The sequence below is a fragment of the Myxozyma melibiosi genome (genome assembly GCF_037950935.1).
Source record: "Myxozyma melibiosi strain Phaff 52-87 chromosome Unknown BZA70scaffold_4, whole genome shotgun sequence".
NCBI classification, from domain to species: Eukaryota; Fungi; Ascomycota; class Lipomycetes; order Lipomycetales; family Lipomycetaceae; genus Myxozyma; species Myxozyma melibiosi.
This window is the reverse complement of record NW_027042918.1, coordinates 46200-72756: the sequence shown is the minus strand read 5'-3', so window position 1 is coordinate 72756 and position 26557 is coordinate 46200. Positions and strand designations below refer to the sequence as shown.

Genomic DNA, 26557 nt, shown 5'->3' with positions numbered 1-26557 from the left:
CGGGAGAGCATCTGCGGCCATGACGTAATATCTCGGGGTTCCCAAAAAGCCGACCTTCCGAGGCCACGACGATGCGCAAGAGGCTTAAAAACTTGATCTTTTGATCTTCTGCTTTGTTTTTCTTCTTCTTCTCCGTTTGCCGCTATTGTTCGTAGTCTCTGGTTTACTGTTGTTTGTTTGTTTCTTGTTATATCTGCGGTCTCTCGACTTCCAGCTTGTTCTCGTCTCGCTGAACTTCTCCACTACGCGTCTGCTCATCGCGTGGCCATGACTTCCTCCCTCGGTGTACGTCCTCCTCCTCCTCTTCCTCTCCTCCCCACCTCCTCTCCTCTCTCCTCTCTCCTCCCTCTAACACCATGCAGTACCGCGACGTCGAGTCCTGGTCCCGCCAGGTCGTCGCCCCGGCCCCTTCGCTCTCCCTCCGCAGAGTAGGAACCGCGACCTCGACCGCCTCCTCCTCCTGCCGCTCCCGTCCTCAGTCATCCTCCTCCGCCGCGACCTCTCCCGTGCTCTCCATCTCCAACGACCGCCAGTCCTCTTTCCACATAGCCGCCGCCCAGTCCCCGATATCCTCGCCCCGTCCGTCGCTAGACGTCCAGCTCTCGGGTTCTTGCCCTCGCTCGCGCTCGCTGCCTACTCCAACATCCCAACTCCCTTGTGTCTTTGCTGATTCAAAGCATTCACCACAACTCGACCCCTTCTCACCCTCACCCTCTGCCTCTGCGTCCGCGGCAGCTACTGCCGCCGGCGCGCTCGCCGTCGCTGCCATCTCCGCCATCGCGTCCTCGTCGATCTCCAACAACGACAATAACGCGCTCATTGCTGACCACCCGCTGACATACCCGCACCGCTCTCTCTCCTACTCACAGCCTCCCCGCGACAGTATAGACGAGACCTCCGAGGAAGGTCTCGAGTCTCTTGACGACGAAGAGGAGGACGACGAGGATTTGTCGGTCGCGGAGGGTAGCAGCGGTAATCCTGCGCGCCATCGTCATCATCATCATCGCCATCATCATCATCACCACCACCACCCGCACCACCGTCATCATCACCATCAATCACGTTCCCGTCGACGTCAATACCCTCTTGAAGACGTTGACTCTCCAACAGACCGACCACAGCTCTCTTTACAGACCAATCTCGACGACGAGGACGACGACTACGACGATCTATCCTCCGACCGCCCGATATCCCCGCTCAGCATACCCGCCCACCGCTCTCTATCCTACACACAGAGAGATACATACGCTCCTGCTGAACTCGGCCTTGCTCCTCTCGATCAAACCGAGGAACTCAACGACGACGACGGCGTGTCAGAACATTCGGGCGCGGTTAGCAGAGTACTGTCAAACACCTCAAACACAGGCAGCGTAGTCCACGCCGTCGCGCGGTCGCCTACTGCCCCAGCCGAGCAGGTGCACCATCACCATCATCTGAACTTGCTGCACTTGCACTCGTTGCAACTGCACTCGTCAGGCAATAGTGCGGAGAACGAGCCATCGCCGACGGCGGAGACAGTGCCGGAGAAAAATATACAAAAAACAGCAAGTGCGAGAGATAACCAGGGCAAGCGAAGGAGTCGGATCGAGAGCGCAGGGTGCTGTGTCATTTGCTAAATAGTTCGGAGAGTGTGTAATGTGTATAGCAAACTGTGTATCATATCTGTTGGTTTGCGAGTTGGTTGGATCTCCCTCTTTTTTTATTTAGATTTTTACTTTTGTATATTTGTATGTCCAGCCAGTCACGACCCCTTTGTACATATCCCGAATAGACGGCACATATTTCAATTCATTTCGCATGCATAAGCAGCTTATAACGATGCTGTATGTGGTTAAATCAACGAGCAGAGGAGTGCAGCGAGAGAGAGATTACTAGGGCGTGCTGCACGCAGGGTTGATGCGCGTTTTTGACAGTGCAGATTTGACGAGGAATATGTGACAATGAGCTCCTTGCGTGCCGGATGATTATACGCCCCTTGCTGTAGAGCGATGTATATATATAATGTATCGGTGGTCTTGTATAGCTGTTTTGTAAAACAACAGTCAACAACAGCAGGAAGATCAAGACTACACTACAATGCTACAACTACTACCCACCCTCCTCGCGCTAACGATCGCGACCCTGATCTCCCCCGCGTCCGCGTCCTCGGCCTGCCCGGTCTCGAACGCAGTCTGTCCGGACAACACCAGTTTCTGCTGCCCGATGCAGTCCGAGTGCGTGGTGATGGAGCTGACGGGCGCGGTCGCGTGTTGCAACAAGAACAGCGTATGCGCTACCGCTGCGGCTGCTAGTGCCTGTTCTCTAGACAGTGACCACGACTGCGGTGATTTCTGCTGTCCGGAGGTGTGTTTTTTTTTATTATTAACTTGGTTTGAGAGTGAGACGAGAGCGGGGGCTGACGTATGTGCGTATAGAATACGAGTTGCGATGTCGAGGGCGGAGCGTGTATTCCAGGCCAGGACTGGATAATCACGGAAAACATCTCAATCTCGACAAACAGCAGCACGCTCAGCAGCAGCAGCAGCCAAACATCAAACCTGTCGTCGTCAACAGTACAGCTTGTGTCGTCGACCACCTTCTGGCACCACAGTCGCTCGTCGTCCGCCGCCATGCTCTACGTGAGCAGTAGTAACTACACCATCAGCAATTCCACAATCACCTCCGCGTCCACATCTCGCCCATCCTCCTCCGCAGCAGCACCGTCATACGCATACACCAACCACACGAGCAGCACAAGCAGCAAGAGCTCGACCTACAGCCACAGCAGCAGCGCGAACTTTGGTACCGCGAGCGCAGACCGGTCCGCAGATTGCGTGCGGCCGAGTCTGCTGCTCGGGATCGCGGCCGCGGTCGTGTCGTATGTTTTCATCTAGAGCTGATGCAGGTTAGAGAGCAGGACAGATGTCTATGTCTAGTTAGAGAAATGAATATAAATAGAGCAAGCAAACCACACATAAAAAATTACGCAGCTGCGTATGCGTGTGCGAGTGTGTGCGACCATATAAACCTTAAACGAGGTCTCTCCGCAGTACTCAAGGAACGCGTACTCGTCCATCGCGAGCGCGAACAGGGATCAATAAAGCAGGATAAAGACCATATCCGCAAGAGGAAAGGCGAGCGCGAACCGCAGACAATGGGCCTGAGTCTAAAAAAAGCACAGCCTCTGGCAATGAAGATGAAGGAGGCGGCTGGTTGGATGGTCAACGACCGATTCAGCTTCTTTGTTTGCGGGCGGGCGATGGCGCAGGGCTCTCAGCTGCAACAAACTCTTCCGTACGTCGGACAGGTTTAGTTCACCAGGTCGCCATTCATAAGCTCGGCGGTTTCCTTCTGTTCTCGTGTGTTTTGCTGGTGTTTTATACGTCTGTTGACTGACAAAGATACACACAATGGAGCGACGACAGACTGAAGACTTGGAGGAGTACCCCTCCCCCACCGCCTCTGAATATGCCGTATGCCACCCTCATCCCCCACTCTCCACAACTTATTCTAACCCCCCTCTCTAGCGCTACGGAATCGACGACGACGACAATGACGACAGCAACATCCCAGACCTCTCCCTCGCGCGCGACGCCGGCACCGGCTCGGCCGCAACTGAAAGCCTGCTCATGTCTCCCTCGCGAACACAGTCGCTGACCTCGAGCATGATGGAGTCCGAGGACCAGCACCCCTTCATCCCCGCCTCGTCCGATCTCTCTTCACGCTCGTCTGCGGTTGGCGCAGGCGCGGGCGTCGGCGCAGGCGTCGGCGGTGCGGGTGTGAAAGGCGGAGCGATTGGCGCTGGCAGCGGCGCGGCGGCGGCAGCAGCAGCAGTCTCGCCATTGTCAGAGAAGCGCGCGATGGCTGCAGGCCGACGACAGCGGAGAATATGTGGCATGGCGAGACGGACGTTTATCATTGTGCTGATCGTCGCTATTGCCGTCATCGCGGCTATTGCGGGCGGTGTCGCGGGCGGCGTGTCGCATCATCATAGCAAGAGCAGTTCTGCGAGCTCTGATTCTTCATCGACCAGCAGCAGCGCTAATACTGCGGTTACGGCTACAACGTCAAGCGCTACAACGTCAAGCTCGAATGGAGCGGTGACCAAGACGACTGTCAGCTCATCTCCATCGACTACATCCCCCGATACGACACGCAGCAGTTCTACCTCCGCTGCCGGCGCCATCAAGACTGGGGCATCTACATCCAGCATCTCCAGCACCCCCAGCATATCCCTCTTGTTACCGACCACATCATCATCATTATCAACAACATCTGTGCTTTCCTCAAAATCATCAGCATCAACCTCCAGCCTGGCTTTGGCTTTGACCACCAGCACAACTCCCTCCGCATCCGCAAAGACACCGGTTTCATCAGCAAAGCAAACCACGAGAACCACATCCTCTTTCGTCGCAAAGTCGACATCTCTCTCCGCCTCCGCCTCAGCCTCAACGTCGACAGCCGCTTCCTCCTCTGTACGGACCACTTCAGCTCTCGCGACAACCCCGACCCTCGCCGCCTCGATCTCGGTCGCGCCGGGTCTGACGCTCACAGAAGCCTCAGCGACGTACTCCGCGCTGTTCCTGCTTGAGTCGCCATCCGCGGCTTCTGATAACGTGTTTGCGACGACGTCTGGGACCGCGGTCGAGTACTACAGCGTCGACGCGTCGGGCTCGACTGTTGCCGCCGCGCAGTTCACATCCACAGACGCGCAGGGCAACGCAGCAGTTTACGCGGCCGTGACGACGACCTCCGTGGAGACTGCTGGCACTGCTGTCGCGACGGTGGTGGCGACGCATTATGAGGCGGTGGAGATGACGGTGTATGAAGGCGGGCAGTACGTGATTTACGCGCCGGTGACGGCGACGGTGGGAGAGCAGCCGACGGTGAGTTATGTGGCGGCCTCGACTATTACCGCGTTCACGGTCGACGATACGGTGTATGTCGCGGTCAGCTCTGTGATCTCTGGTAGTGGCGCGACGGCGATTGTCGAGAACGTGTACTATGCGCCAGTTACGGCAGCAGATACAGCAGCAGAAGATGCAGCTACGTCCACAGCAGCTTCAACTTCAGCAGCAGCGGCTATTGGTACAGCAGCAGCAGCAGCAGCAGAGGTCTGAACTGCTCACGAATAGGAATGTGTGGGAATATGTTGCAGCTTAGAGCATTAAAGCGTTAATAATAGATTACTTAATCATCAAGAATGCGAAATACGAGATACGAAGACGGGAGCACGAAGACGAATACGGCGATGGCGTTTTTAGGCGGTCGGGAGCGGATGATTGAATCATTCACGCCACCCGAGGTGTTTATTCAAGTGTCTAGAACAAAGACGATGAAACAGAAGAAGGAGGAGAGAGGAAGTTGAGTAGTTAAAGACAAGAACAGTCTTAATGAATTATCGCGGAGTTAAACAAAGCGGAATCTACGTCATCAACTCGTTCTCCTCCATCGCGCGAGTCCTTCCTGGTCCTGGTCTGGGAGAATACCCAAAACAGGCCAAAACCGGGCTGAAGAGCAGAGACCAGGTCGTCGAAGCTCAGAAGCCCGATGAATACGACGATTCCGCCAAATCCTGCTCTCTGTCACCTTCTCAAGCTTGTCCTGTGCCTCGTTAACTCCCAAAACTATCTTCCTGCTCGGACCATCGTCGGCTTGTAGACCATCGACCTTAAATACCCGCCTTCCTCCTTTGTTCTTTGTTTTCTCTCCGTCTGCTCTCTGTTCTCTCTGTTTCTCCTGCTGTACCAATGACCCCCTTCGCGACCTTCATCGGCCGCGTCTTTGGCCTCAATCCAAAGGTGCGGCCGTATCTCCTCGAGGCCCGCGCTTCTGGCTTCACCATCGGCTTCACAATCACCTTGGCGGTCTTCATGGACATCTTCCTCTACGGCGTAATTGTCCCCATCGCGCCCTTCGCCCTCGCCGAACGCATGGGCGTCCCTGAGGACAGAGTCCAGAAAGACGTCTCCATCTCTGTCTTGGTCTACGCTGCCGGTCTTCTCGGTGTGTCTTGATATCCCCTCCTCCTCCTCTCCTCTCCCCTGCTAACTCTCTCAGCCGGATCGCCTGTCTTTGGCTACCTCTGCGACACGTACCACAACCGTCGCCTCTTCATGATGATCGGCCTCGTCGCCCTCGCCGGCGCAACCCTCATCCTCTGCCTCACCCGCTGCCTCTGGCTCTTCATCGTCGGCCGCCTCGTCCAAGGAGTCTCCGCCGCCTCGGTCTGGACCGTCGGCCTCGCTCTCGTCAGCGACTCCTTCTCCGAAGAGCATATCGGCAAGATGATGGGCATCATTGGCACCGGCATGAGCCTCGGCACTTTCCTTGGCCCGTTCCTCGGCGGCATCGTCTACGATCGGGCGGGATACTACGCCGTCTTTGGCGTCTGCTTTGGCATTATCGCCGTCGACATCTTTCTCCGCTTCTTCATGCTCGAGAAGAAAGACCTCTATCGGTTTCAGTCCGAGTCCGCTGTTGCTGACAACGAGAGCAACGTCGACGAGAGCAACGTCGCCGACAGAGTGACAGACAAAGACGCCAGCGACCAATCCACCTCCGCACCGCAATCAAAAGTACCAGCAGTCATCCGCCTGCTCGGCAACAAACGCATGCTCAACGGCCTCTTCCTCACAATCATCATCGGCTGGGTGCTCACCGGTCTCGAAACGACCCTCCCGCTCCGCGCAGAAGACATCTTCGACTTCTCCTCCCTCGGCACCGGCATGCTCTTCCTCCCCATCGCCATCACCTCCTTCCTCGGGCCCTTGGCCGGATGGTGGACAGACCGCTGCGGCGCGCGCTGGCCGCTCGCAACCGGCTTCTTCTTCTCAACCCCGTTCCTCATCATCCTCCGTCTGCCAGAAGACAACCGCACATCCCAGATCGTGCTCATGTTCGCCCTACTCTCCCTCCTCGGCCTCTCGGCCTCTCTCCTGATCCCGTCCGTGATGGCCGAGATCTCGGTGATTGTCTTTGACGCCGAAGCAAAGCAGCCGGGCATCTTTGGCAAGCACAGCGCCTACGGCCAGGCCTTTGCGTTGTTTAACCTCGCGTACTCGGCCGGCAGCGTGTTTGGGCCTCTGGAAGCAGGCTTTGTTGCCGACGCCGATGGGTTTGGAACTATGGCGTGGTCGCTGGGGATTATCTCGTTTGTGGCTTCTGTGCTTGCTATTTTGTTTACTGGGGGGTATCTTTTTAATCGTAAGGGTGATGATAACGTCACGCAGCAGCAGCAGCAGCAGCAGCAGGAAGAGAGTGAGATTGCAGTGGTTGCGGAAGAGGAAAAAGGAGTTTCGGTGTGATTTTTTGTGTTATTTGAAAGTTGAATATTAGCATTATTGTAATTACCATTCTCAACGCCGTCGATTCACTTTTCAGAAATCAGACAAACCCATGCAAACTTTTCGTTCCCCAAATGCCTATTTTACACCAAGTCCCTTTTTTCAGAAGTTCAACAAAGTCCAGAGGAGCACATCACTCCGCAGCACTTTTCTTCCGCTTCTCCTCTTTATGGCGCAACTTCTTCAACCGCTTCCGCTCATTCTTATCAATCTTCTTCCCCTTCTCCTTCCCATCCCCCTCCTCGTCCTCATCCTCAGCAGCAGCATAGACCGGCCCATCGACCTCCATAGCCTCCACATCTCCTACCTCCTCGTCGTCAGCTTCAAGATCAGCATGCTTCCGTTTCCGAAGCAAAGGCGGCAGACCGAGTAGATCCCTGCTAATCCGGTTCAACTGCTGAATAACCGAGCTGCTCAAACTCGCCATCTTCCCTGCTCCCTGCCCATTTCCCGCCGCAACAGCAGCCACGCTGCTCTCGCCAGCAGCGGAGGAGGAGGAGGGGGTAACAGCAGGATCCTGCACGGTGCCGAGGAAGGAAGCGATTAGTTCCTGCGCTTCGAGGTCGGATAGCTTGTGCAGCGCGGTGACGTGCACGACCGTCACGCCGTTCTCTCTTCGCGTTGTCGTCAGTCCCGACATGTCTTGTCTTCTCTTCTTATTCTGCGTTGTGGGAAGAAGTACTTTGAAGTAGAGAAATAGAGAATATCAGAAGAGACCGTAGAGATTAAAAAAAAAAAAAAAAATAAGCGAGCACTTTGTCAACATCGTCGCGGGTCTCGTGGCTCTGCCCTTTTTTCGTTTTTCTTCCCGGTTCGGCATCGTCGAACACTCCGAGCCAGAATTGCAGTGTTGCGCCAACGAACGAGAAGGAGAGAAGATATAAAAAAGAAAACAAAGAGAGAATAAGAGTAATTGGAATAAGAGAGAATATGCAGGCTGTTTCGATTATCTCGCGGATTGCGCGTGCGCGGGGTGTGACTTCTGCGTGCACGACGTCTACACGGTAAGATATCAGCAACTCTGGTCAATTGATGCTGATATGCTGATTATATTCTAACTGTTTCAAGACTCTTCTCCTCCGTCGTCTGCTCACCCAACTCCCTCGCCTCCGCCCGCTCCTCCCTCATCTCCCCGCACGCCCGCTCCCTCCTCAACTCCTCCCCCTCCCCCTCCACAACAACACCACCATCAACAACCGCACACCTCCCGCCCTCGCTGCTCTCGATCGCAGAACTGGGCCAGCGCCGCTGGAGAGCCCGCGGAAACACGTACCAACCCAGCACATACAAGCGCAAGCACCGCATCGGCTATCTCGCCCGCATGCGCTCAAAGTCCGGGCGCAAGATTATCGCCAGACGGAAGGCTAAGGGGCGCTGGTTTCTTACCCACTAGTTCTTTGTCTATTTATATATATCTCGTCGTCTACAATTGTACATATAATATAATCATTTTTTCATTATCTAGTCTTTATTCTTCGTAGAATCCACAGCTAATCCTCAACCGACGCATACCGGTTACTCATCTCCTTCAGCAAAAACGCATCCGCGCCCAAATCCCTCATCCGCTGACTCACGCTCTCGGCAAGATACAAGCAATCGTTCGACAGATAAAAATTCGCATCAAAACTATCCCCGTAATGCAGCGGCGCCAGCGCGCGATACGCTGCCAACACGTAGCTGATCAGCGCGCGCAGCTGTTTTCCCGCCGCCGCGATCGACGACGTCCGGTACCGCGTCGTCAGATCGACTGAGTCCCGCTCGAGCGACGAAATCAGCGCCAGCAGTTTCTCTGGAACACTCGTCACCACGAAAGTCTCGTTCAGTCCGCCGCCGCCGATACTGCTGCTCCGGCTGCTGCTGCTCGGGGCTGGTGCTGATTTGGGGATTATCAGCGGCTTGATTGATTTCTTGGCCGCTTTGGACGATTGGATTAGTGGCTTTGGTTTTGTCCTCGTCGGTTTCACGGGAGATGGTGGACCTGACGCGAGAACGTCCTCATCAACTCCCCAGTTCCAATCATCAGGCTCATCCTCTTCCTCTTTTTTCTCCGGCTGCTCGTCATCCAGATCGACGTCAAAATCACCCCACCCATCATCCGCTTCGTCGGCTGGAGTATTACCAGCAGCAGGAGTCCCAGGCGTATCCTCCTCCCACTCCTCATTCCAGTCATACTCATCCCCACTACTCTGCTCCACCGCAGAAATCACCTCCAAACTCCTTCGCCCGCCTAACTCCCCTCGCCGCTCAGACGCCTCCTGCACCGCGTCAAACGACGAAAACTCAGCCCCGACCCGCTCCACAATCTTCCGATCACTCTCCGCCGCCCCGCGCACGATCGCCCTCGTCTCAGCCAGCACGGCATCGCACTTCTTCTTGTACCATACTGACGGCACGCGACGCACCCATTCTTCGAGCTCGAGCGCGCGCGTCCACTTGCGATCCCGAAGGAAGCTGTCGAACTTGCGGATCTGCGCCAGCGTGCGCTCAAACCTGGCGAGTTCGGTGTCCAGCGCGAGCGGGATCGCGTCTTGGAGAATCACGTCGATCAGCGTGGTCGTTATGACTGTCGACAGTTCAACCGCCAACGCGTGCGCAATCGGCTCGGGAAACATGTCGTTGATGAACTCGATGAACGTTGATAGATTCTCTAGCACGACGTCAACCGAGCTCCCTCCTTCTTTACCCTCCTCTTTTTCAATCACCAGGCTTGACTTTTTGTCTGAGCTTTTGTCCACCGTCACTGTTAGTGCTGTGGACGCATCGAGTATCTGCGCAAGGATCTTGGTTTTCAGCTGCGTCGTCAACGCTTTCAGTTTTCCTGCATGATCATATCGCTTCAGCGCTTCTGCTATATCCTCCAACGACACATCCGTAAACTCTCCAACTACCAAACTAGTTAGCACCTATCGCACACGCACTATATCAAACAAGGAGAACTCACGGTCGACAGACTTGTACACCGCCACCCTCGAATAATCCACCTGAAACTCGACCGCCTTAGTCCACAGCAAATCCAGCGAGTAAAAAACCTTTGAATCAAGCGCGTTGACCTCCTCTTTCAGACTACTCAGCAACGTGACATGCTCCCAGTCCTCGAACCCCGTTATCTTCGACTCGGCAGATTTCAGCAACGGCACCGTCTGCACGAGCATGCCGGAGCTGAAACATGATCGTAATTCGATCAACGTCGCTTTTATGAACCAGATCTTGTTGAGCGCGTCGATTTTCGTCACGGTCGAGTCGTGCGCGGTCGTCAGGGTGTCGAGTGTGTCTCGCAGCTTGTAGATCTTTTCGTCCGCATTCTACTAGTGTTATTGCTCATGATACTCATTACAAACATAAATGTGAATATAGATACCTCATGCTCCTTCGCAGCCTGCTCGAGCTCTCGAAGCTGAGTCTCTGAACTCTGGATATCAGTATACAGTTCCCGAGACTGCGTCAGGTACGTATCCAAATCCCACGCATTCTCAAACCCAAGCGCTTCAACATCACTCTGTGCCTCTGTTAGTCCTGACATCAATCAACAAAACAATCTGCAAGCAATAGAGGAAGCACACCTTAATCTCAGCGATGGCCTCGTCGACAGCGCGCGAGATTGCAGCCACGTTCGAACGGTCAGAGATTTTCGCGTCCGCGGCAGCCTGCGAGTCTGGGAACCGGCCGTCTTGGATGAATTCGACGAGCGACCGGACCACCACGGCCTCTGAAGCAGCCATCTCGTTTTTTGCGAGAGTAATTGAGGATGTACGTCTACTCTTGAGTGTGGGTGGAGTGTGGTGAAGATGGGCGCGGCTCAGGGCTCGGAGAAGGTTGATGACGTATCCTCACTTTGCAGATTCTACACAGACTACTATTAAACAATAACAACAAGAGATAAACAACAACTAGATAATAAACAAAACAATAACAAAACCCAAGAAATACAACAACAAACAAAATTAATTGAGAATAAATTATGGGAAAAATTCGAGTGCTTCGATCATCTGTCTGCTCGACCAAAGACACTCAAAGACGTATTACCTTCTGAATAGAAACTACACGGTATCTGCTCAATCCAAGTATTCGAGTCTCCTCACAGAACACCCCATCTGCTGCTCACCACTTATCTTATACCCACGCCTCACTCGAGATCTTGACCTATTGTGCTATTCCTCCGTCGATGTTGTGAAAGTCCAGAATTTCAGAGTACATCATTACCTTCCACTGATCGACAGGCAAGTCCGCATCTATATCATTTATTAGCATCTTTGTAATACGCACAAACGCACACTACAACTCACCGTTGAACGACCAATCAAACTTCTCCTCGGCAACAGGCTCGTCGGTCGGATCGTGATAAGGCGCGAGGTACTCGTGCGCCAAAGCCTCGGCGGCCGTGATTCGCTTGCGCGGATCGAAAACGAGCATCTTCTCTAGTAGATCGATCGCCTGAGGATCCGCGTTCTTGAACTTTTGCGACAATGGTATTCTTTGTCTCTTTGGTAGAGACTTGACAAAGCGAAGGGTCTGAATTAGAATATTAGTATGGTTCTGTGACGGCAGATGAAGAGGAGGAATTCTCACATTCTCACTGCAGATTGTGTGTATCACGTCGTCAGGAGGGGTTCCCAGAAGCTCGGTGATGATTGAGAACTGGTTCACATGATCCTTTCCAGGGAACAGGGGCTTTCCGTCCAACATCTCGGCGAAGATACATCCCGCACTCCAGATGTCAACTAGAGAGAGTTAGTATATACAGTGTTGTTTTTAAAGGAGAGGGAAGACTCACCTTCGACGTCGTATTTTTGCCAGGTAAGCATAATTTCTGGTGCACGGTAGTATCTGGTCGAAACGTAACCGGTCATCTGAGGATCCTGGATTCGCGCCAGTCCAAAGTCGCAGATCTGATATAAAATTGGTCAGCATGACGTTTGTTATTGTTAGAAGTAAGAGGAATATGCACCTTCAAATCGCAGTTCTCGTTGACGAGAATGTTGCTCGGTTTCAGATCGCGATGAATTACACCGGCCGAGTGCACGTATTTAAGGCCTCGGAGGATCTGGTAGAGAAAGTACTGGATGAACTGCTTCTCGAGTGGACGGGAGGTTAACAGTCTATGCAAGTCTGTGCCCAGGAGTTCGGTGACAAAGTAGCTAGAGAGAGATTAATAGAGCGACAGAGAGGAAATAGGGATGTAGAGGGACAACATACATGTCCTCGAGAGGGGAGATGAAGATATCGGAAAGCGAGATGACGTTCTCGTGTCGGAGATGCTTGAGCAGCTTGAGCTCACGGTATGTGCGCTTAGAGAGAACGGGGGTGCTGAAAGGCTTCATGATCTTTTTGATGGCGACGGCCTGACCGGTGAGCTGATCGCGGGCAGAGCTGGAGAAGGTTAGTGGTGGGGTGGGCGTAGGAGATGCGGATGAGTAGACGGGCACATACCAGACCAGGCCGAAAGCACCCATTCCGACGGGATTGAGGTCGGAATATCTAGAGAGAGAAGTGAGAATTATTATACTTGTATAAACGACAGATTCAATTCAGAAGAAAGATACCTGCTGGTGATTTCGAAGGAGGTGCCAAAGATCTGAGTTCTTCAGCGGGACTAATGTTAGCAAGGACACAAGACCACTAACAACAAATCTCAAAAGTAACAAAACACACCTGATAAAGTCAGCCATGATGTCGATCAAACCCGGATTATCCGCAGAGCCCCTTGAATGAATAAAAGAAGAGAAGAGGGATGAAGACAGAGGACTGTGGGCAGCGGAGTGGTGATAATCGCAGAGACCGAGCAGCGGAGGAACAGATCAAATAGGGTTCAACCTATTCCGCATCGGGACTAGCTCATCTAGAAATGGACGCAGACAGTTGCACGGCTTTGGAGATTCGAGATGGGAGCGGAGTATTGTAGGAGATATTAGTGAAGAGAAAGAGAGAAGGAAGAAGAGAGATATGAGCTAAAAAAGAATAAGAACCTGCTGAACTTGGATATCTCCAACGCTATCTGAGAGCCCGACAACCAGAGACGATCAGCGCTGCGTGAAGACGAAGCCGGAAAGATCCGCAAGATTAGTCAGAGATGACTAATATTTGATATTGTAAGAAGCATTGCTTTGCTGTTTACTGTTATAAACAGTTTTATTATCTGTTTCTATTCTTTTCCATCATCTTATTCTCCTCTTTATGCTGCACAAACCCGCTGATTCTTCTGCGTTTATCGCGAGCACAAACCCCAAAATTACTGCTGTCGGAACTTAATCAACCTCGACCACCGCTCGCTTCCCATCAACTTCAACATACACTCAACTACTCATCAACTACTACTTCAACTATTTATCGTTGCTTTTACTTCTTTCCACTTCAATTCTCTTCTTCTTCTTCTTTTTCTTCTATTGTTCTTTTTCACTTATTCTTCCTCTTCTCATTCATACCATCTACTTCATCCAACTCATCCTCCTCTTCCGAGTCCTGCACCCTCACATATCCTAATATGCCTTTGATGCCATGAGCGACAACGAATCTTCTACCTCTGACGAAGGCCTCATCGTCGGCGTCTGCGTTGTTGGCTTTCATCACACTCGGTATGTCCTTCTCACTTTCTCTCAATCCTCCTATCCTCTCTTTCTCAATCATCCCCATCCCACCATCACCCCTCTCTCTCTTCAAACCTCACTAACCTCCCCCTCAGCGGCCCCGAAGTCGAATACTGGATCGGCGAAAATGGCAAGGACATGTCCACAAGGTGGCCAAACCTCCCCTTCCAGAGCTTACCCGATGGCTCTCACTCTGTAAGCTTCTTATCGTCCCCCGTCTCCGTCTTATCGCCCAGCATCAACTAATCACCTTCCAATTCCACCCAGCACGAGGAAGATTACTCGTACTTCACCCTCATCTACGAGCCAACCCCAGACGAACCTGACAAGGAAAAGACAACCTACTTTGGCATCTCCTGCAACCGCCAAATCCGCACCACCGAGCTCGTCGTCAAAGCCGCCGACGTCACTCGCTCGACCGTCCAGAAATCCGTCGTCGTCGTCGCCCGCAAACCAATCTTTGGCCCGATCCGCGAAAAGCTGGCGGTCGTCACCCGTGCTTACTTCTTGCAAGCAAACTTCGAAGACCGCACAATCATCAAAAACCTCTACGACAACCTCGTCCAGCTCTTCCACAGCGGCATCTGCGAAGCTGATCTCTACAACGGCATGACCCTGCGCGAACTCGTCCACCGGTTCTCTTGGAAAACTCTTGTGCTTTTCAAAGCGCTTATTCTTGAACCCAAAATCCTCTTCTTTGGATCAAACACTGAGCTCCTTTGCTCAAGCCAATTCTCGCTCGTCAGTCTGATCCCGGGCCTCATCGAGCATCTGCAAGACTGCGCTTCGCCTGCAATGGACTCCTACGAACGCTCTGTTCAGAAATCAACCTCTCTTCGCAGTAGTGACCGCGCTTCCCTTCTCGCGTTTATGGGCCTTCCACTACAAGTCTTTGGCAAAGGCGGGATGTTCAATCCCTACACTCCTCTGCAGCAGCTAGAAACCCTGACCAGCGAAGACACCAAATTCTACCTCATCGGCAGCACAAACTCCCTTCTCCTATCGCAAAAGCACAAGTTCGCCGACATCCTCGTCAACGTCGACGATAACACCGTCGAGATCCTCAACCCCGATCTCGAAGCTCCTCTGCATCTGACGACCAACGATCGCCGCTGGATCGACGGCATCGCTAAAGCTGTCAATGAGTCCTGGACTGATGACGGGGATGGGAATAGTGCTTCGGTCATGTTTGTCGGTAGTGAGGATTATATCCGTTGGCAGTTTGAAGACTACATCATGGCCCTCTTATCTTCCGTCAAGTACGATCAGTTTCTCCAGAAATACGGCAATCCTCCTCCACCAGAAGTTCTCCTGCCCACTATCGGTAAGTCTCCACCATCTTCTCCTCTTGTACACTCCAACTAATCACTCTACATCTACAGAAGGCAACCCCGTCACCGAATTCAACCTCGACTTTGTCTTCCGCTGGAAACGCACAAACAACTACAAAATCTTCCAATCCAACACCGACGAAGAACTCTTCGACGTCGTCGAGCCCCGCCACTCCTACGGCGGCGGCCTATCGCTCGAAGACGTGCAGCGCAAAGTGGCCCAGCAGATGCAAAACCTGGCGCCCGCGCGCGAGGCGCTCGCGAAAACTTTCGTCACTGGCGGACAAAAGGTGTCGACTGCATTTGGGAATTTCTGGAGCGAGATTGAGAGTATGAGAGAGAAAGAACGGATGAGGAAAGAGGTGCAGAAGAAAGAGCAGAAGAAGAAAGCAGCAGCAGCGGCGGCGGCCGAAGCTGAAGAGGACAGGAAAGATGCAGGGTCTCCTGGATCTGGATCAACTATATCTTCCAAGAGATCACAGCGTAAGCAACATCCACTTCACTTCATCTCGAGTCAAGCTAACTTATATAGACATCACCGTCTCGGATCCTTCTTACCTGACAAGCTGGTCACGCTGGGCAGCGGATAAGCGACGCCAGGCATTCGGCAGCACGCGTTCGACCTCCTCATCAAAGCTGAGCTACAAGACCTCATCATCATCCACAACCAAGCCTAGCGAAACCAGAGTTGCGGACGCACCTCTGTCGCGGAAAAGAAGCCAATCAAGCGACCCTGCATCGTCAACAGAGCAAGCTACCACGCCATCCCCCGCCGCTCTAGAATCCGAATTTGAAGAAATCTCGCTTTCTGCTTCCCGATCTAAATCGCCGGACTCTGAACACTCCAGTCTTGACCCCCCTGAAGAAGACGACGACGACCACGACAACATTGACGATGACGATGACGATGATGACGAACATACCTACACGCCTATCTCCAGCGACGACATCAATCCCTGGAAAGGCATTCAACAGCAGTGACCTGCATAGCGCGGGAGTGAAAAAGCATGCATTTGAGAATTAGTACGAGTTTACCTACATTGTTGCATTTTCTTTCGTTTTATCCCACATCACTATTACTATATGCTGTAAAGTCCGTTTCTCATGTACAGTAGTAATTGAAGCTAATGAGCATTTGGAGTTTTCTCAAACATCTTCTTATTCACTATTATTACATTACACTAGAGAAAACACAACTCTCAGAAACACCCAAAAAACTATACATCAATCCTTATCCGGTGACGAAAAAATATTCGAATTTAGATGCGCGACCGCGGGCGGCGAATCCATCGGCGACGAATCAAACCTGGTCTGATAATCCATCGCGCGGTGATTATTCTTTGGCGTCGCCAGCTTCGCCAGCTGCGCCGCCTGTCTGTGCGATGGAAGCTTGGGTTGCTTCGGCGTGGCCTGGATGCCCCATTTCCGATCCAGCACGCGGTGCAGCAGCACGTTTTGCTGTTGATTGCCACCTGTGTAGGTGCGGTTGTAGTTTGTGACCGAGCCGGGCGCACGCATGCCCGCGTAGGGAGAGAACGGGGAGGATTCGGGTGTGTGGAAGGCGGCTGAGTCTTCTTCATCGATTGTGGAGTTTGCAGGTCTGGACGCGTAGCGATTTGGAGTCCGGGGTAGCGCTGCTGTCTTGTTGGGTATGGAGGTCGTGATTGACTGCTTTGGCGGAGACAGCGATAGATCGTCCTCGTCCTCGCCGTAAGAGGTGACCTGCGGCACGGGGATGATCGAATTCGTACTATCAAACGAGCCATTCGCGTGTGTGATTCCCTTGAGCTCAGACCGCATCTCCTCAAACGGAGAAACCATATCGGCCCACTGCATACCGCCCGCATTCTGGGCACGAGACGAAGGATGTGCGCCAGGAGCCTCAGAGGCGTTCACGATATTCGAGCGTTCGGCGAGAACTGCGCGTGGGGTGGATTGGCTGTCGAGATTCAAAGACTTGATGAATTGCGTGGCGCCGGCTAAGGTGGCTTCTATCTCTAGCTCTTCTTCGTCGTCATATTTGAACCGGGCGATTCCGCTTCGTGCTTCTGGTGCTGGGTTGGGCGCGCGAGATTGTTGCTGTTGTCGCTGCTGCTGCTGCTGCTGCTGCTGAGTTCCAACATATGCCACAAACGACGATTCATCGTCATCAACACCAGTCATATTCCCCGCTGAAGAGATATCCTCATCCCGTTCACCATCATAATTCTGACCCGGTGTTTTGACCTCCGTGTTGTAGTCATAGTCCATCGTTGCCGAATACTCGTCGGTGTCAATCTGACTAGCTTCCGCAGTCTGGTTCTGGTACTGATCTGGCTGGGCCTGCTGTCCGTCTTCTGTGTTGAGCTCTTCATAGCCGGCCAGCGAGACGTTTGCGCTAGACTCGAAAAACTCTTTCCAGAACTACTACAGTCAGTAAAATAATAGGAAACCACAAAGAGTACTCTCGTATCAACACACCTTTGACGACTGCCACACCGCCTGCGATTGCACCGCATACTGCTCCACGATCGGCAAGATCGCAGAAGTAATAATCCTATGCGACGTACTGAAATTATGATCAATCTCCTGCAAAGTAAGTGTGATGCTTTGCTCGATCTTCTCGAGCTCCTCCGTCAACGAGCGCGGCACCGACATCGGCGCCTGCGCAGGCGCACGGAGCGAGGCAGCAGAGGCCGCCGTCGTGCTTGTTCGCGAAGTATACGCAATCGACGGCCGCGGCGCCCGGATGCTTTTGCGCGGGTCGAGCGACTGGGTCCTGCGGTCCATGTTGATGTTGGTGGTTGGTGAAGGTGTTGTGTTTTGTTGTTGTGGAGCGACGCGTTTTGTTTTGCTGCGGGTGCGAGACTCATGCGGCGACAAAAGACGCGTTTGTGGCATAAACAAATAAACAAAGTGCGCACACAACGCGTCGCCCGAGTTTGAAACCCATCACCGCCGACAGTTTACTAACCATCTGCAATTGTTCATATTCAGAAGATCCAGCGATTCACGCAGCGAGCAGGATGGACAATGCGCTTCCGGCTACGACGGCATTTTCGACAGTCCATCTCGTGCTGTTCCCGGCCGCGCGAGAGTACTTTGACTGCGCTCACCGCCGGAGCACTCAGCTCAAGACCCGCGAGGACGTCTTTGCGTACTACAAGTTGATTGCTACCGGGGCGCGGTGCTATGAAGCCGTGCTGAAGGTATTTCGTTTGTTTGGGCTGATATGTGGAGTTATTGTTTGCTGATGTGAATTTGAGGAACGCATACCCCCATACGTCGAATGTCTAGCTGCTCTCTGGTACTGCGAGGCGTTGTTTGAGGAAACTAACGGATTCGACGAAGCCGAGGAAGTGCTCAACAAGGCTGTAAGTTCAATGGTTTTTTTTGAATATATTTTGAAAGTTGCTAACATATTTGCTCAGATTGCGCTGGCAGGCAGGGTATGCTTTGGAGATCAACCTCTGATACGAGTCTAATTGCTTTTGATACCGAGTCTAATCGCATTCGATACCTTTAGAACAACCTCCACGACCTCAAGTTCACAATGCTTCACCTATCAGTCCGTATTCTAGCCTCAACAAATATTAAAGCTGCTCAACGACTTCTGACCCAATGTCTCCGAGAAGCAGAGAGGTAAGCAAACCTAACATCTCCTTATCATCTAGCTGATCCTAACTCTGATCTCTATCATACAGCCTGAGCAGCAAAACCTGGTCCTTCTCATTCCACTACCTCTCCGCATCTCTCCACGCAACCGCAAAAGACCACGCCGTCAGCACAGCCGCTCTACGCCCACTCTTCTCCTGCAACTCCAACGAAGTGCGCGCACTTGCCTTCGTCTTCAGCGCATATACTTCCCTCCGCACCGGCGGCATCGCTCAGGCTCGTGACCAACTCAGCCAAGCCCAGCAATGCGAGACCGAATACTCAAACGTCTACATCCCTCAGATCTCAATTCTACGCTTAATTGGCGACATCCTTGCTTTTTTTCTCGAACACGACTTTGCCGGGTCCGCGAGCAGTCTGCAGACTCTGCAGGAAACACTGGACCGGCTACGACAGGCAGAAAACATCAATTGGAGCGAAGACGGCTCGTTCATGGTTGCTCTACCCAAAGACTCCGACGGTCTGACTTCAATCCCGCTCAAATTCAATTGGTTGTCGTTCCCGCAGATCTGGATGCTCTGCCGTCTCTTGACCGGCATCAAGCTCATAAACGCACCACCTAACGAGCCAGATCGCGGCGCGGGGATGTCGAGTGCGCTTTCGCAGTTGCAAGCCGCATGCTCTGACATTGATCGCGATGTATCCGGCGAACATTTCGCATACGCGCCTCCTCTCTTGACGATCCAGCAGGCCGCTGCTCGCTTGGACTTTTACGCAACCGCGAAATGTTACGCTTTATTCTACATCTGTCTCGAAAAGTTCCTGCATTCGAGATTCGACGCGCAAGATTTGATCCGCCTAGTCGACGCCGCGAAATCTGTCCCAGGTCAAAAGCTAAACGACATCTATCCGCTCATCCTATACCTCGCAGGCCTGTACTTCCAACACACCGGAAACCTCACCAGCGCTCACGAATCGTTCACGCTACTCACCAATCTCCTTCCGAAATCATCCGAACTCTCGCTCCTAGCCTCCATCAACCTCATCCTCATCTACCACGGCGACGCCTACCCGAACCTCGAAAAAGCGCGCTCGCTCACAAACGAGCTATACCCTCTAATCTCCGCCTCCTCCAACACCGCCATCAAGCTCGCCTTCTCCGTCCTCAACGCAACCGAAACCTTCAAAACCAACCCCGCCGAGATTCCGAACCGCATCCCCGCGCTCCTCAGCGCTGCCCGCTCGCTCGCAAACACGCAGATGGCAACAGTGATCTTCTACCTCGGCGCGCAATCCTTCCACGAGCATGAAAAGCGCTCGGAAATGTCGACCGCGGGGTTCTTCAGCGCGAAAAAATCCCGAGATGTGCTTTGGTGCTGGATCATGGGCCGGCTCGTCTCTCAGAATCTGAAGATCGAGGGGAAAGAGCTGATTGCTGAACAGCAGGAGGGTACAAACGCTAAAATTCAAGTTCTGGCTAGTCAGTTGATAAACACTCTTCCCGTCAACTTCTAGTATTCCTACTTTTTATCTCATACATAATATCTATCTTTGCATTGGGGATTTTCGAAACGGAGTTACTAGGATTTGCTTACACGATACAAGCGATGACCAAAATAATATATATTCTAATCAAACATACATTAATATCTAACGTGATTTTCTGCTCCATTGTATGCCACAGGCTATTATAAGTGGCCAACAACAGAGCTCGCACAAACAAAACAACGACAGTAAGAAAGAAACGACACGACACTAAGAAATAGAGGCTGGATCAAAAGTCGTCCATCGGCCGATCCACAAGCGTCACGCCTTCAAGTTTATGCGCTGCCTCCTCAACGTCACCCAGTCCACTTTCTTCGCCCACCAAGCTTCGTCCCTGAGAGAACGACGACGAGATACTCGCCCGGTGGTTTGCCTCCTCGCCTTCATCGTCCTCAACACCGGCATCGTCCGGCGTTGCCTTCAAAGTATCCGAAGCCTCGTCCGCCTCGCCGGCTTCCGCAGGCGCACTCTCGGAAGCAGCTGCAACCGCAGCGCTAGGCGACGACACGTTCGACGACGCACGCTTTCTCGAAGAAGGCGTCAACACAAGCTTCACGCTCGGAACACGGTTATGTCCGGGAGTAGGCGACGCGAGACGGTTGCGCGACTTTCCGTTCTCGAGTTTCGCGTCAGGCGAATCTCTACCTCGAGCCTGCAGCATCTGACGATTTCGTTCTTCGACCTGCTGTCTCCGCGAAACATCCGCCGACCGGGCCCGGCGCGCATTATCCATGATCGGACGGCCGTGGTGGAACAGGTCTAGCAAGAAACGGTAGCCAAACCGATCGTCAACCGTCAACGGCGTATCCACCAGCGGCCGGATGAGAACCCGCGACATTTCGTGCGCGAGCTTGAGCTCAAACTCCTCACCGGCGTTGCTGCCGTTCGCCTGAGCGTGCTCCATGGTGACCTTGATAAGTCTCTGGAGATGCTTCGTGATGGCCTTGAGAGTCACCGCGTTGCTCTCTGGAAGCTTGACGAGGATGGTAGAGAGAGGACCGATGATGACTTGCTCGGCGGAACCTTCAGCCTCGACCTCCGGCGTACGGCGCGAGTAGTAGTCCTTAAGCGCATCGTAAAGCGACGGGTCGATAAGACTTCTAGGCAGCTCGTAAAAGTAAAGCTTCAACACTGCAGCGACGACAGGGGCCGGGAATGTCTCAAAGATTGTGCGATACTCGTCATCAGTCAGGGGCTTGCCTGTATTGATGAGTCGACGCAGATCATGGACTTCCTTCAAGGAAACGTTGACCAGCCAAGTGTCTTGAACATCCATGTTTGATGGACTGTTAGCGTAGACAGTGTCGAGATACTGCAGCGTACGCGTGATGATCTTTGGCACAGATTTCTCGTCAATGAATTTATCTTCAAGCCTGATGCCAAAAGTCTGCTGAGAGTCATTGCTCATCAACGCGTTCTCGTACACTGTCACATGCGGCGCAAAGAGACCGGTCTTGTAGCTCTCTATGAGGTACCGCAGATCCTTCTCCGGCTGGATAGTCTCGTGGTAGAGCGAGAGCTCGTCGATCAGTTTGCGCATCTGCGGCATGATGTTTGCGACCGAGATTGAAAAGACGTTGAGAATGTGCTTGATCTGCTCCAGTCGCGCAGTCTCGTAGCTCTCCATCAGCTGGAAGTACCGGAGCAGTCCTTCTTCCAACTCGCAGCGTCCATTGTCTAGCCGAACGACGGCAGCCTTGTACTTTTCATCTGCAAGATGCTCTTCCCGAACAACGCGCTCGTAAGGCGTTTCGTTCTCTGGAATAGGATCGCCACTGAGGGTGGTTGTGCCAGTAGCGGCATTGATGACATTAGTCAAGATTGACTCTCCAAATGTAGAGGTTCTGTTGAGCGACCCAGGGTCCACCCGACCAGCCACTTCATAAGCTTTCGGTCTCCAGGCATAATGGGTCTTGGAGCTGTTGAGGAACGTGTTGCCAATGGCAGCAACCTGCTTCATGAAGCCCGCATCGATGAGGTCCTGTCCAATGTCTTCGGCGGTAGAGGCCTTGACCTTCATGCTGCCGGTGATCCACTCCACAACGTTATCACCCGACATGACGTTCTTGTACTGGCCATAGAATCTTGCCTTGAACTCGGCCTGAGGGATTTCGTCGAGCATCTGCTGAAGCATTGCGGCCATGCGCTCTGCGCTGAACGAGCGGTCGCCAATCTCATAAAAGACTTCCTCCTCGACAGTCTCCTCCAGTTCCTGTTCCTCGGCCTCATCGTCTTCCGCGTCGCCGTCCACAGAACTCGTCCCGGTCGACCGACGAGGAAGTGAAGTTCTTGTGTTTTCGTCGCTGGGAGGTACGATCTTAACGCTCGGGATGGACGTGGTAGAAGACGACGGAGAAGGCGCGATAGGATTCTGAGAGACGATGTTTGTAGACTTGAACGACTGCAACGCTTCGTTCTTTGTCCGGTACACTCTAGCGCATTTGTTCACATCGGCCTTGAGATTCTCGACCTGCTTGATTCCTCGCATCTCTCGGTAATAAGTCTGCTTGACCTTGGTCTCATGGTCGACAGCCCATCGAGCAAACGGCTCGAGTGCCATGTTCCGAATATCCTGAGCAATTCGAATATGCGACTGGCCTTTGCTCGAGATCGTGTTGACCATGCCTTCGTAAGCCTTACGCAGACTGGCGCCGTCGTCACGGCCAAAGCCTTGAGCACGGGGCGCGGCACGCTCGTCGACTTCTTGCAGAGAGATGCCGTAGGACTCCTCGGCTGTCATGAAGGCGGCGAGGAGAGAACTGATCTCATTGTTTTCGTAGAAACCCTGGATCATTTTGTTGTGGAGCGCATTGACGCCTGCAAATGAGCTGTTAGTATCTAGATACTCGAAGGACGGCCAGAGCCACGCTCTGCACGATTTCAATTGATTGATTGAAAAAGTGTCACTTACCAGTCTTGTAGTCCGGCGTCCAGAAGCTGCCACCAAAGGTTTTATTGGAACTAGTCATTGTGGGTGAGAAGCACACGAGAAGGTGAGATTTGGCGCGTATTCACTGAGGGTATCCCGCGTAGCTGAGGTCGAATTAAGGACCGAATTGAGCAGCCAGACGATAGAAACAATTCTAAACAACTTCAAGCACAAACAAGCACTTCCAGAACACGAAATAGCAAACAACAAGCGTCGCTGTCTGCGGAGGAAGAGCAAAAGAGCAGGAAGCCGGTACGCGCGCGTGCAAAGAAGCTGATTCTGGTTCCCCTGTGCACGGCTTTCGCATTTATGCTGGAGTGCGGCTGATTATGATTATGTAACGAATGACTACCGGATTGGGTAAATGGCTTTCTATTTACAACTATCTGAGCAGAATGTAAACAACAGCACTACTTGCGCTGCGTCGCCTTTGTGGGCTGCTCGACGGCCTCGGCGCCGGAGGACGCGACTGCCGTGGCCTCGACGACCTCCTCCTTCTCCTCGCCTCCCTTGGTCTCCGGACTCTCGCCCTCGGGGTTCTCTCCGCTCTGGCCAAACTCGTTCACGCGCGTGGGATCGACTCGGTAGAGCCAGGTCTGGTAAAGGTAGATGAGGAAGATGACGTCGTCGCGCAGCGTCGCGAGACGGTGCAAAATCGGCATCTTGATGACAAACGCAAACAGGTCATCAATGAATGTGTTGAGGAACTTGTACGCCATCGCGCGGCGCGGCATGTGTGCAACGGACTTGAGACGGTAGTTGATGTAAATACTCGGCACGAGCATCAGGAAGCCATATGCGTACACAGATCCCACAAGCGTAGTGATGATGAAGGAGTACCACGACTTGTGAGTGTCATAGATCAGAGAGTAGACTGCGTAAGCACCCAGTAGCGGAATCGATGCGATGTACATATACTTGAACGCAATCTGGTCGTACTCCTGCGTCTTCTTCTCTGTCTCGTTAAGTTCGTGCTTGTCAGTAATCACAAGCTTGTATGGAATAAGTCCGGTCTGTGGCTCTAGCTTGAAATCGAGAATCTTGGTGATCTTCCATGCCTCAACCATAATACCGCTGCCTTGGGTGAACATAACCATATAGCTCGTGTTTTCGTTGTTATCCATCAGATACAGGAAGATAATCGACTGCATAACAACGTTGGCCACAATAGTTCTCACCGAAGTGCCGACCTGATTCTTCTTGTTCTTCCAATGGGAGATGTCGTTCTTGAACGCGAGCATCTCAAACAGTACGTGCAGGATAGACACAGCTACTGTGATAAACATCAGATAAGGGTTTGTCTCGAGTAATATCCGCTTGAGTTCTTCCATATCACCACCACCAGTACCAGTCAATGCCTGCTGCTTGAATCCGGCATCCATGTTGGCTAACAGCTGGAACTTCCAGTACTTCATAGGCACCAACTCCAGATTGATTGGAAGCTCCCTATTCAAGGTCAATAAATGCTTAGATACAAGTAAGAAGGGTGACTTACGAGGAGGTGGAGTTCAGCTCCCACATCTGAGAGTTGAGCTGCCAAAACTGGTTGTAGAAAACGATCGGATCTGGACACTATTAGTAAACGTATTACAAAGATAGCAGGGAGGTCTACTCACAGTAAAAACCATTGATCTCAGACTCATCTCTTCTATCCGTCGCCTCGAGCATCATCCACTGTCTCACGGACGGCAACTGCTTCACAAACGGCAGAGGAGTAGGCTGCACAACTCCCAGCGTAACATCAGGATGCCACATAGCTACCAAAGGCGGCAACTTTTCCGGAAGGCTTCCGCCCATAGCCTCAAACTCTTCTTTGCCAATAATAGCAAGCTGCGCAGTTTCCTCTTCATTCTCTTCCTCTTCGTGATGTCCCAGGAGATGCTTTTGCTTTTTATCAGCTTTCTTCGGGAGGTATTGCGTAAGTCCTGCATTATGTTAGTCGACTGCAAACAGCTGTATTCAAGAAAGGTCTTTGAGCATACTGAAATGTACGGAGTAGGCTTTGTCGGTATCATATTTCGGTGAATCGGGTCTGAACGCATAACCCGGCTCGTTGACATACATGTGCGCAAATATAGACCCGTTCAGACGCATAGGCTGGAAATAACGTCAGAAATCAACACAAAATAAAGAGTATAAAGTCAACTTACCTCGGTAGTCTCGATAATGGCGCTCTTTTGCACTTTATAGTCCATATCCCCATACACAAGATCATATTTCTCAAGAAACGGCTCAACCTCATCGAACTTGTCAAAGAACGGGCCGTCGGTGATATACAATCTAAACTCGTACGGAGTGCCGATCTGCCAGAGCGGGTCGACATTAATCGGCACGACCGGTCGGGGTGGTGGAGCGTCGGCAATCGGCGCCGTGGTCTCCGTCGGGGCGGCGATGTCAGTAGTCGTGGCCGAGACAGCAGCGGCGTCCGTAGGACTACCTGCCTCGTCAGGCTTTAGGAACTTCTGTGTGATTTGGCCTGGTATAGAGCTTATTAGTAAACCAACTGGCTAGTTGCAAGCAAGGGAGTGTAGAGAACGTACCCATGAACCACTGAATACACATCATCATGACTATCGACTTCCACCAGCTCATCTGCGTGAGCGGGTTCTGCGCCGGCATTGCCGCCGCATTGGGGTTCACACGCGGAGGCATATTCCCGAGTAATCAGAGTAATGGGAGATATTTGGAACTGAGGAAGGAATACAGAGACCGGGGGGAGGAAAGGGAAATAAGAGAAGAAGAGAGAAGCTGGGAACGCCGCAAAGGCTGAGGACCGGCCAGCAGTGGGCCTGGATGACTACCAAGCCTTCTGATGAGGTCTTTTGGATTCTACGGTAGATTACAGCTGATTATGTTACTGCTCTAATGTCAATTGACCCGGACAAAGACTCTGTTATCGCTCCTCCGCCGATTTCATCTGCAACCATCTTCTCGACCGCTATCTCTTCCTCGGTCCCGATGATTGAGTGCTGTCAATGTAAGGGTTGACAAATTAGGAAACCCTTATACAGATAAAAGACAATCGCTGGTTGAAGTCGCGTCATCACTGGAAATATGTCGGTGAACAGCGTCCCTCTGTCTAGAGAACATCAGGCATATAAAAGCGAAGAGATGTTAGGGAGAAGAGGCCCTGATGTGAGGATTGGGAAGTGTTTTCAGAAGAGCAGCCCAGCAGCGTTGTCCTTTCCAACACTGCCGTTGAAGCAGACACCCCTGCTTCTCGCTCTCTGATTCTTAACAAAGATATCCCGA

General features: G+C 52.5%; 13 protein-coding genes across 13 annotated transcripts; 7 read left to right on the top strand and 6 right to left on the bottom strand.

Annotated features, from left to right (window-relative positions):
- The first annotated feature begins 139 nt into the window (after positions 1 to 139).
- Positions 140 to 1846, top strand: BZA70DRAFT_137350 (uncharacterized protein). Its single transcript, XM_064909611.1, has 2 exons — positions 140 to 285; positions 363 to 1846. The coding sequence occupies exons 1-2, from the start codon at positions 268 to 270 to the stop codon at positions 1614 to 1616; spliced, it is 1272 nt and encodes a 423-aa protein (XP_064768705.1). The 5' UTR covers positions 140 to 267; the 3' UTR covers positions 1617 to 1846.
- Positions 1847 to 2076: 230 nt separating this feature from the next.
- On the top strand, positions 2077 to 2873 carry BZA70DRAFT_288861 (uncharacterized protein; the record flags this gene model as incomplete). The annotated part of the gene is made up of 2 exons (XM_064914072.1): positions 2077 to 2343; positions 2415 to 2873. 2 exons carry the CDS (start codon positions 2077 to 2079, stop codon positions 2871 to 2873), a joined length of 726 nt encoding a protein of 241 aa, XP_064768704.1.
- A 56-nt stretch (positions 2874 to 2929) lies between these two features.
- Positions 2930 to 5597, top strand: BZA70DRAFT_137338 (uncharacterized protein). The gene is made up of 2 exons (XM_064909610.1): positions 2930 to 3452; positions 3507 to 5597. Exons 1-2 carry the CDS (start codon positions 3390 to 3392, stop codon positions 5097 to 5099), a joined length of 1656 nt encoding a protein of 551 aa, XP_064768703.1. The 5' UTR covers positions 2930 to 3389; the 3' UTR covers positions 5100 to 5597.
- BZA70DRAFT_137324 (MFS transporter-like protein) lies at positions 5415 to 7372 on the top strand. Its single transcript, XM_064909609.1, has 2 exons — positions 5415 to 5985; positions 6040 to 7372. The coding sequence occupies exons 1-2, from the start codon at positions 5730 to 5732 to the stop codon at positions 7284 to 7286; spliced, it is 1503 nt and encodes a 500-aa protein (XP_064768702.1). The 5' UTR covers positions 5415 to 5729; the 3' UTR covers positions 7287 to 7372.
- On the bottom strand, positions 7373 to 8143 carry BZA70DRAFT_276753 (uncharacterized protein). The gene has a single exon (XM_064912347.1). The coding sequence runs from the start codon at positions 7963 to 7965 to the stop codon at positions 7459 to 7461; it is 507 nt and encodes a 168-aa protein (XP_064768701.1). The 5' UTR covers positions 7966 to 8143; the 3' UTR covers positions 7373 to 7458.
- Positions 8141 to 8785, top strand: BZA70DRAFT_276752 (ribosomal protein L34-domain-containing protein). The gene is made up of 2 exons (XM_064912346.1): positions 8141 to 8329; positions 8394 to 8785. Exons 1-2 carry the CDS (start codon positions 8256 to 8258, stop codon positions 8716 to 8718), a joined length of 399 nt encoding a protein of 132 aa, XP_064768700.1. The 5' UTR covers positions 8141 to 8255; the 3' UTR covers positions 8719 to 8785.
- BZA70DRAFT_276749 (Centromere/kinetochore Zw10-domain-containing protein) lies at positions 8766 to 11149 on the bottom strand. The gene is made up of 4 exons (XM_064912345.1): positions 10886 to 11149; positions 10684 to 10821; positions 10267 to 10627; positions 8766 to 10209 (listed from the first exon to the last, which is right to left on the bottom strand). The coding sequence occupies exons 1-4, from the start codon at positions 11042 to 11044 to the stop codon at positions 8816 to 8818; spliced, it is 2052 nt and encodes a 683-aa protein (XP_064768699.1). The 5' UTR covers positions 11045 to 11149; the 3' UTR covers positions 8766 to 8815.
- On the bottom strand, positions 11150 to 13304 carry BZA70DRAFT_276747 (mitogen-activated protein kinase HOG1). The gene is made up of 9 exons (XM_064912344.1): positions 12975 to 13304; positions 12866 to 12904; positions 12753 to 12800; positions 12519 to 12692; positions 12271 to 12460; positions 12097 to 12211; positions 11892 to 12043; positions 11609 to 11834; positions 11150 to 11554 (listed from the first exon to the last, which is right to left on the bottom strand). Exons 1-9 carry the CDS (start codon positions 12989 to 12991, stop codon positions 11466 to 11468), a joined length of 1050 nt encoding a protein of 349 aa, XP_064768698.1. The 5' UTR covers positions 12992 to 13304; the 3' UTR covers positions 11150 to 11465.
- Positions 13305 to 13529: 225 nt separating this feature from the next.
- On the top strand, positions 13530 to 16372 carry BZA70DRAFT_246985 (transport protein Avl9-domain-containing protein). Its single transcript, XM_064910646.1, has 5 exons — positions 13530 to 13894; positions 14002 to 14101; positions 14174 to 15230; positions 15289 to 15720; positions 15770 to 16372. The coding sequence occupies exons 1-5, from the start codon at positions 13818 to 13820 to the stop codon at positions 16216 to 16218; spliced, it is 2115 nt and encodes a 704-aa protein (XP_064768697.1). The 5' UTR covers positions 13530 to 13817; the 3' UTR covers positions 16219 to 16372.
- Positions 16373 to 18030, bottom strand: BZA70DRAFT_294755 (DASH complex subunit Ask1-domain-containing protein). Its single transcript, XM_064914466.1, has 2 exons — positions 17698 to 18030; positions 16373 to 17640 (listed from the first exon to the last, which is right to left on the bottom strand). Exons 1-2 carry the CDS (start codon positions 18004 to 18006, stop codon positions 16462 to 16464), a joined length of 1488 nt encoding a protein of 495 aa, XP_064768696.1. The 5' UTR covers positions 18007 to 18030; the 3' UTR covers positions 16373 to 16461.
- Positions 18031 to 18196: 166 nt separating this feature from the next.
- BZA70DRAFT_310169 (cohesin loading factor) lies at positions 18197 to 20471 on the top strand. Its single transcript, XM_064914911.1, has 5 exons — positions 18197 to 18425; positions 18483 to 18590; positions 18648 to 18665; positions 18743 to 18858; positions 18921 to 20471. The coding sequence occupies exons 1-5, from the start codon at positions 18243 to 18245 to the stop codon at positions 20344 to 20346; spliced, it is 1851 nt and encodes a 616-aa protein (XP_064768695.1). The 5' UTR covers positions 18197 to 18242; the 3' UTR covers positions 20347 to 20471.
- Positions 20472 to 23558, bottom strand: BZA70DRAFT_294753 (uncharacterized protein). The gene is made up of 2 exons (XM_064914465.1): positions 23288 to 23558; positions 20472 to 23193 (listed from the first exon to the last, which is right to left on the bottom strand). Exons 1-2 carry the CDS (start codon positions 23343 to 23345, stop codon positions 20606 to 20608), a joined length of 2646 nt encoding a protein of 881 aa, XP_064768694.1. The 5' UTR covers positions 23346 to 23558; the 3' UTR covers positions 20472 to 20605.
- A 97-nt stretch (positions 23559 to 23655) lies between these two features.
- BZA70DRAFT_246980 (cleft lip and palate transmembrane protein 1-domain-containing protein) lies at positions 23656 to 26048 on the bottom strand. Its single transcript, XM_064910645.1, has 6 exons — positions 25846 to 26048; positions 25456 to 25781; positions 25288 to 25402; positions 24922 to 25230; positions 24801 to 24870; positions 23656 to 24751 (listed from the first exon to the last, which is right to left on the bottom strand). The coding sequence occupies exons 1-6, from the start codon at positions 25955 to 25957 to the stop codon at positions 23716 to 23718; spliced, it is 1968 nt and encodes a 655-aa protein (XP_064768693.1). The 5' UTR covers positions 25958 to 26048; the 3' UTR covers positions 23656 to 23715.
- Between the last annotated feature and the right edge of the window lie 509 nt (positions 26049 to 26557).

Coding starts and splice junctions, on each gene's coding strand:
- BZA70DRAFT_276752 (XM_064912346.1), top strand. CDS start 8,256: ATGCAGGCTGTTTCGATTATCTCGCGGATTGCGCGTGCGCGGGGTGTG. Junction 8,330..8,393: donor GCGTGCACGACGTCTACACG/GTAAGATATCAG, acceptor AACTGTTTCAAG/ACTCTTCTCCTCCGTCGTCT.
- BZA70DRAFT_246985 (XM_064910646.1), top strand. CDS start 13,818: ATGAGCGACAACGAATCTTCTACCTCTGACGAAGGCCTCATCGTCGGC. Junction 14,102..14,173: donor TACCCGATGGCTCTCACTCT/GTAAGCTTCTTA, acceptor AATTCCACCCAG/CACGAGGAAGATTACTCGTA. Junction 15,721..15,769: donor ATCTTCCAAGAGATCACAGC/GTAAGCAACATC, acceptor TAACTTATATAG/ACATCACCGTCTCGGATCCT.
- BZA70DRAFT_276747 (XM_064912344.1), bottom strand. Junction 12,801..12,865: donor TCCTTCGAAATCACCAGCAG/GTATCTTTCTTC, acceptor TTCTCTCTCTAG/ATATTCCGACCTCAATCCCG. Junction 12,044..12,096: donor GCAAAAATACGACGTCGAAG/GTGAGTCTTCCC, acceptor AACTCTCTCTAG/TTGACATCTGGAGTGCGGGA.
- BZA70DRAFT_137324 (XM_064909609.1), top strand. CDS start 5,730: ATGACCCCCTTCGCGACCTTCATCGGCCGCGTCTTTGGCCTCAATCCA. Junction 5,986..6,039: donor CTACGCTGCCGGTCTTCTCG/GTGTGTCTTGAT, acceptor TAACTCTCTCAG/CCGGATCGCCTGTCTTTGGC.
- BZA70DRAFT_310169 (XM_064914911.1), top strand. CDS start 18,243: ATGGACAATGCGCTTCCGGCTACGACGGCATTTTCGACAGTCCATCTC. Junction 18,426..18,482: donor GCTATGAAGCCGTGCTGAAG/GTATTTCGTTTG, acceptor TGTGAATTTGAG/GAACGCATACCCCCATACGT. Junction 18,859..18,920: donor TGTCTCCGAGAAGCAGAGAG/GTAAGCAAACCT, acceptor TCTATCATACAG/CCTGAGCAGCAAAACCTGGT.
- BZA70DRAFT_294753 (XM_064914465.1), bottom strand. CDS start 23,345: ATGACTAGTTCCAATAAAACCTTTGGTGGCAGCTTCTGGACGCCGGAC. Junction 23,194..23,287: donor GACGCCGGACTACAAGACTG/GTAAGTGACACT, acceptor GCTCATTTGCAG/GCGTCAATGCGCTCCACAAC.
- BZA70DRAFT_276749 (XM_064912345.1), bottom strand. CDS start 11,044: ATGGCTGCTTCAGAGGCCGTGGTGGTCCGGTCGCTCGTCGAATTCATC. Junction 10,822..10,885: donor AGGCCATCGCTGAGATTAAG/GTGTGCTTCCTC, acceptor ACAGAGGCACAG/AGTGATGTTGAAGCGCTTGG. Junction 10,628..10,683: donor AGGCTGCGAAGGAGCATGAG/GTATCTATATTC, acceptor TAACACTAGTAG/AATGCGGACGAAAAGATCTA.
- BZA70DRAFT_137338 (XM_064909610.1), top strand. CDS start 3,390: ATGGAGCGACGACAGACTGAAGACTTGGAGGAGTACCCCTCCCCCACC. Junction 3,453..3,506: donor CCACCGCCTCTGAATATGCC/GTATGCCACCCT, acceptor CCCCCTCTCTAG/CGCTACGGAATCGACGACGA.
- BZA70DRAFT_246980 (XM_064910645.1), bottom strand. CDS start 25,957: ATGCCTCCGCGTGTGAACCCCAATGCGGCGGCAATGCCGGCGCAGAAC. Junction 25,782..25,845: donor GTGTATTCAGTGGTTCATGG/GTACGTTCTCTA, acceptor GCTCTATACCAG/GCCAAATCACACAGAAGTTC. Junction 24,752..24,800: donor GAGCTGAACTCCACCTCCTC/GTAAGTCACCCT, acceptor GACCTTGAATAG/GGAGCTTCCAATCAATCTGG.
- BZA70DRAFT_294755 (XM_064914466.1), bottom strand. CDS start 18,006: ATGGACCGCAGGACCCAGTCGCTCGACCCGCGCAAAAGCATCCGGGCG. Junction 17,641..17,697: donor CGGTGTGGCAGTCGTCAAAG/GTGTGTTGATAC, acceptor TGACTGTAGTAG/TTCTGGAAAGAGTTTTTCGA.
- BZA70DRAFT_276753 (XM_064912347.1), bottom strand. CDS start 7,965: ATGTCGGGACTGACGACAACGCGAAGAGAGAACGGCGTGACGGTCGTG.